General features: G+C 53.3%; 1 protein-coding gene across 3 annotated transcripts in view; it reads right to left on the reverse strand.

The window, feature by feature from the left end:
• CCDC64 (coiled-coil domain containing 64) overlaps positions 1 to 6,619 on the reverse strand; it is an 87,012-nt gene that overhangs the window by 22,413 nt on the left and 57,980 nt on the right. The window contains exons 3-5 of one of the 3 annotated variants that reach the window (XM_014537687.1): positions 2,877 to 2,993; positions 1,984 to 1,995; positions 87 to 233 (exon numbers count right to left, since the gene is read on the reverse strand). In XM_014537687.1, coding sequence (XP_014393173.1) covers positions 87 to 233; positions 1,984 to 1,995; positions 2,877 to 2,993 — 276 coding nt within the window. The remainder of the gene's footprint in view (positions 1 to 86; positions 234 to 1,983; positions 1,996 to 2,876; positions 2,994 to 6,619) is intronic. The other 2 variants (XM_014537686.1, XM_005863773.2) reach the window with 2 other exon arrangements.

A 6,619-nucleotide genomic window follows, 5' to 3' on the forward strand; every position in this document is an offset into this window, starting at 1 on the left:
AGGTGGGAGGTGGGAGGTGGCGCTGGCCGCCCAGCCTTTCCTTCTAGCTGGGCAGCTAAGCGCTGCTCTGTCTGGCCCGTCAGTACCTGCAGGTCTTTGTCATGGCCCTGCCTCTCCAGAATCAGCACCCGGTCCTGCAGCTCCTCCACCGTCCCCTGGAGCAGGTCGTTCTCCTCTAAGGTGGCGCTGAGACGATGCTCCAGCTCCCGTTTCCGATCCGACAGCATCTTGATCTGCAAGGGCAGAGCCGGGGGTGGGGGAGTGGGGGGGTGGTGTGGAGTTACACCCGGGCTGAAGTGTTGGAAGAGGGGAGGGACCAGCCTCCAAGCACGCACGCCCTCTGCCCAGGGCCCGGGGCCCCCACCTCTGAGATGGCAGCTGCGAACCCCTCGGCTACAGAGAACGCCCCTCCCGTCGAGAATCCTGGGGAGGGGTGGGAGTGGAGCTTTGGGAAGGCTGGGATGTGGGGTGCCAGGCGGAGAAAGGGACGGGTAGTGCTCTGGAATTTCCACAGATAAGACAGGAGAGCCCCACCCTGCCGCCCACAACCTGACTTCGACCCCAGTTTCCTCGGGAGTGGAACCTAACCCTCCGCGCCCGTCTTCCTCTCACGTCACACGCACAAGCAGACACCCCGCTGGCCCCGAGCCGCTGAGCCCCCCTGTCCGAGGCTCTCCTGCCCCCCTGCTGGCAGGTCTGGCTCTGGGGGTCCCAGCTCAGACCCCAGTTAGTGGGGAGCTGGCAGGTACCGACACGAGCAGTGCCCGCATCAGCCTGTGTCCCGGGAAGGAGCGCGCAGGCACACAGGGGTGGCTGACTTACTCACGCTATCTTTTTTGCTTGAATTTGTGAACAGGAGCACTTTCTCTCCTTTCACGAGACAGGCTGGTGTGTTGTACACAGAGTATCTAGCCAGTCTCCAGAGACATAAATCTTTTAGGAAGGTCTGTCTGGTTGCTTCAGTTTCAGGAAAACAGGGGAAAGGGATGCCAAGTTTTCTCTGGCCTCCAGGTCTGCAGGTGGAAGCCGGGCCAGCGCTCCCCGGGCCAGCGCTGCTTCACCGCCGAACACCGCCCCGCTCAGGGCTACGGGAAGCCTTCCCAAGTCCCCCAAACGCCAGTGGCCTTGGGGGGCTTCTGGGGCCCCTGCAGGCCCCCCGGCTCCTCCTACTTATCAGTTCCCTGCTGGACTGATTTCTCAGCCAATGTCTTGCTTGTCCATAGTCTCCTGCCGTGGCTGCGGGGTTCTCGTGTGGGTAACAATTCATTGAGGGGAACCTGCGCGGACCTCCCCCCCTCTCCCCTGCTCCCCGCTGTCCTCCCTCTCTGCACTAGAGTTCTGCTCCTGGGCACAGATCTCCATGGCCACCAGCCCATGTCCCGGGGAACCAAGTATGTGGCCTTTGTCCAGAGATCAGGTATCTGGCCAAACAAAGAAACACTGTCTCGCAAGCATGCGCCTGTGAGGGACCGAGAGAGCAGCCCCTTTTGTGAATGGGCCCACTCTTCCCTCCCTGAAGCCACGCAAGCACGAAGGGAATTCTTACTCCAGTTGATTTTCATGTAAACGCCCTCTGACCTTTCCATTTCCTCCCCCTGCATCACCCTTGCTGCCCAAGCTCCACTCCGTGAAGCCATGAGTAGTTCTGAGAGACCACCCGGGCCCATGAAGTCACCTGTTTAAAACGAGTAACCTCACAGCCTGGGTTTTAACAGCAGCAGTGCTGCTGGGAGCGAGGCATCGGCAGGAGGCGGCCAACTCCCCCCCCCCTCCCCCCGGGGACTTGTGACAAATCTGGCAATGCACATTCCTGGGAATGGGCCTGTGCAGCGAGGGTGTGGGAACAGTGGATGTGGAGGGGGTGCGGGGAGAGAGAAGACAGGCCACTCGAGGAGTCAGACCCCGGCGGCGGCACGTGAGCGGCAGGTCATGCACACAGACGGACACGGACAGGCATGCCAGGCCACGGAGCAGACTACTTACTTCAAGGACCTGCTGCTCCATCCCAGGGAGGGAGGGAGGTCGGGAAGGAGAGGCAGGAGGAAAGAGAAGACGCGGACAGACTTTAGGAAAACATCTTTGGGTCCTTTACGAAGCAGGGAGCAGCCTGCCTCGGGCCTGACCAGGTTGGCGGATTCCTTAACCACAGTGGGTGCCCGTGTGCCTGGCCCTGGTCTGTCCTCCAAAGTGTGACTCAGCCACAGGCGGCTCTTTCGGGCATGTGGCTGAGGGTCCTCGGAGCAGATCAGGGAGCAGCCTCCCAGGAAAAGGCCTGTTTGGGTGCCGGTATGACCCCCCTTCTCCTCACCGCCCACACCTGCGTGCTCCCAGGATCACCTCCTCAGTGCTACGCTGCTCTGCCCTCCCGCCCACTCAGGGCCACAGACCCCGATGGTCACGTGTCCACTTTCAATGACATTACAACCACCACACCCAGCGCTTCCCACGTGTAAACTTACCAAATCCTCCCAACCACCCTCGAAGCAGCTACTCTACGACGCTCACTTTAGGGGTGAGAATAGCCCTGTTCAGGCGAGTAAACGGGACCCCGGTGGAGTGGAGGGAGGGAAGAGTCCCTTCCCATCTCCCGTTGAGGATGGGCCCGATGCTTTTGGAGGAATCAACATATTCAGTACAAAGCAGGTCACTCATGATTTCAACACGCTGAGCAGTAACTCAGCTCCCTCCTCCTCCAGACCACGGGCTCCCGGGAGCGTGGCCGTGCCCCTGCTTAGCCCCTCGCCGCTCTGTCCCTCTAGGATCTGAGAGCGCAGGGCTCCGTTTCCCGGGTCAGAGGGCTCCTTATCAGAAAGACCGGACGCAGCGCCCGCAAACAGGAGAGCACCTGCACCCCAAGCGGCGCGCCCGGGGCTCACCTCGGCCTGCAGGCTCTCCAGGCGGATGATGTGCTGGCTGGTGGACGAGTTCTTCTCCCGGAAGTCCTCTCTGAGGGCGTGGACTTGCAGGGACAGCTGTCTCTCCACCTCCGATGCCTGCAAGCAGAGAGACCTTCAGGGGGTGCCATGGTGGCTGCTCCGGTTTTTTGCCTTTCCTTTCTCAAGCACTTATTTCTCTGCAACTGTATTCTCTGAGGAGAAGATGAGGCTGGTTTCCTCCCCGGGTTCGAAGGTCCTCTAGCACCCACACGAGACAGGCCCCTGCCCCTACCTCCACCATCAAGGGCATGTCGGGGTCCAGACCACTCTGCTGGTCAGAGGCCAAAGGTCTAGAAAGGAGTCAGCTCGGAAAGGTTACCATCATCATCGTGACTCGGCACACGGCAGCAGCTCAGCAAAGCCTCGGTGTGTTACACGAAAGAATAAGACAGACAGACCTACAACCGGAGAAATGCCGGTATTTCTCCCATCCAGCTCCTCAGCGGGGCCCAGGGGGCCATCGTGGTCCTCATTTCTCACGTCTGCTCAACACGGCACTATTTAAAACTCCGTCGTGCCTGTTAGGACTTATGCCTCTCACTCCTCAAGGACATTATTTTGCAACATCTTTTTTGTTAATCCTCACCAGAGGATATTTTTTCCCATTGATTTTTAGGGAGGGAGGAAGGGAGGAGTGAGAAACATTGATAGATTGCCATCCGCATACACCCCAACTGGGGCCAGGGATCAAACCTGCAACCTAGGTACGTGCCCTTGACCAGGAATCGAACCCGAGACCCTCTGGTGCGCAGGCCGGTGCTCTAACCATTGAGCCACGCCGGCCAGGGCTATTTTGCAACTTTTAATTCTCTGGGGGAGTGCTGGCTGAGGTGCTCATTTCCCGCCCTAACCCACTTATTCTCTAATGATAAAACAGCAACACCAGGTATCATGGTGGGTCAGCACCTTCTCGAATACCCAGGCGAGTATTCTGAAAGAACGCTCCCTGCTCCCTGGATAAGACACAACTCGAGTCTCTCACTGGGGCCCCAGCCCAGCCCCTCTTAGGCGCTCCCCGAACACTGCCCAGTGCAGAGGAGAGCCACCGGACCGGCAAGGAACGGCTCCGTGCTTTTATGAGTCGAAATGGGGTCAGTAAGCTTTATGGTTCCCGGGCGAGATCACGGTGTGCCGAGCTGCTCAGGAAAGGCTTTCTGGAGAAGGTGGGACGTCATGACGCTGAAACGGTAGGCCAGCTGTTCCATGAGGCTTTCGCGGTAATGGTTACAGGTTCAATGGTTCTTTTTATCTTCAAGGGCTATATCATCAACTGTCTGTCTTTTTTTGGGTCCCACAGATTTGACAAATGTTGCCCCTCCCCTCCATCCCCAACTAGAGAGACACGTAAGAAGAATCTTAACTTATAGTTCTAATTTTAAAACAACAATTCTCCCTGTCCAGGTAGCTCAGTTGGTTGGAGCATCGCCCCGATATACCAACGTTGTGGGTTCAATCCCTGGTCAGGGCACATACAAGACTCAACCAATGAATGCATGAATAAATGGAACAACAAATCGAGGTTTCCCTCTCTCTGTAAAATCAATAAATAAAACACAACAAATTAAAATGAAACCACTTTTTCCTTCATATTCTAAATTTAATTTCAGACACTGCCAGCTTGTTTTAGACTTCTTAATCACTTAGAAATATGTCAGTCACCGTTGCCTAAAAATAGCGTTAATATTTACCAAGTCTATGTGCCAAGAACCGTGCTAAATGCTTTAAATGCATTGTCTCAATTGTCAAAACCAAAGTAAGGCCTAGCACCCTCAATTTACTCCTGAGGGAGCAGGAAGTGAAGAAACTTGCCCAACATCTCAGTAAGCGATAACATCAGAATGGCAAACTTTGGGTCATCTTACTCCCAAGTTAGGACTGTGATGCTGCCTTCTTTAATCTTGAAATAGTTTTTTGCATTTCTATGGCTCACTCTCAAAACCAAACTTTGTGAGTCCAATTTAGCAAGGTTTCTTCCTTCTTTCTTTCTTTCTATTTATTTATTTTTTTAGCACTAAGCAATTTTATTTAAGACTCTTAAAATTTCTTCTAATAGAACTTAGGGCCCAGGAGGAAATCCCATCTCATAGGTGCTGCAGTGTGACTGCCTGCGCTGAATGCAGCTGAAACCCTACCAGGGTTTCAAATACGTGTAGATTTGCAAAGTGCTGGGCAATTCAGGAGCTGACCTTATTCTGAGCATCACCACCTTGACATGAGTCATGAGACAACGAAGCCGCAGAGGGGCACTGAAGGCTACACATCTAGCCCAGGTGGTCTCAGATGTGCTCCTGTAGACGTGTCTCCTCTCAAAGCGACCTCCCTAGAAATAAACCGCGTCTCTTCCCACCAGAAAGCCCGACTCCAGCATCTGAGTGCGTAACCACTGAGCATAAGGCCTCCTTTCATGTCCGACTCCTCAGATGTGCCAAGGACACAGTGCTCACAAGGCCTTTAATCTACACTCTCATCTGAACTGCCAACAGCCCCACGAAGCAGGAACCCAGGAATCACTGGCCTCATTCTGCAGACAGGGAGGTGGAGGCCAACAGGGAGTGGCACTGCCCTGGTCCCTGGCCGACAGGTTCTGTGCTCCCCCCTCCAGCCAGGTGGCCAGTCATTTATTTGCCTGTGATGATGCTGGAGGGGATGGATCAACCAGACGGACGGATAAAGCTACCATCTGCAAGGAACTAATGCACCTTTCAACAGCAATGATTTTTCCGAGATGGAATCTGGCTTAGATCTTTAGACCCATCAGAATGAATATTATCTATTTCTGCACATAAATTAAATAACACAACTCGAATGTTCTAAATGCTTTCTGATCAAAGTATCAGGAAACCTACAGAGCCCTTTTAGCTCCATAATCAATTTCTCAGCTTCTTTGAAGTTCTTCAAGTAGGAGAGTTAGTTAGCCAGGGTAACTAAAGGGACCCACTCTACTCCTGAGAGGAGATGGCCGGCCTGATGGAAAGAGAGTCAGGTGGTCAGGGTTACAGTTCCTGTTCTACCATCATATGTGGACGAGTTGTTATGTAATTTAACCCCCCTTTCTCAAATTATAGACATGTTTCTCCTTCACACAGTAACACAAAAAGGGTGGGTCTAAAGGAATGGTTCTCAACCTTCTGGCCCTTTAAATACAGTTCCTCATGTTGTGACCCAACCATAAAATTATTTTCGTTGCTACTTCATAACTGTAATGTTGCCACTGTTATGACCGTAATGTAAATATCTGATATGCAGGATGGTCTTAGGCGACCCCTGTGAAAGGGTCGTTCAACCGCCAAAGGGGTCGCGACCCACAGGTTGAGAACCGCTACTCTAGGGTGTCACAGCGGACTTGAGTGTAAGGGTTGTTCGACCACCAAAGAGGTCTCGACCCACAGGTTGAGAACCGCTGGTCTAAAGGAACACCCATTTCCCTATTTCATATTCAGGACTTTGTGGGTCAAGTCAAATCACTGAAGTTGAGGGAAATAAAGAAATACTGCATTGCTACAAATTTAGGGCAACTGTGTAAAATATTAAACTTTCCAAGGATCAGTTGTTTTTCTTAAAAACCAAGTACTTTTTTTTTTTTAAATACTTTATTGATTTTTTTTACAGAGAGGAAGGGAGAGAGATAGTTAGAAACATCGATGAGAGAGAAACATTGATCAGCTGCCTCCTGCACACTCCCC

Source organism: Myotis brandtii, unplaced genomic scaffold, assembly GCF_000412655.1.
Source record: "Myotis brandtii unplaced genomic scaffold, ASM41265v1 scaffold181, whole genome shotgun sequence".
NCBI lineage: Eukaryota > Metazoa > Chordata > Mammalia > Chiroptera > Vespertilionidae > Myotis > Myotis brandtii.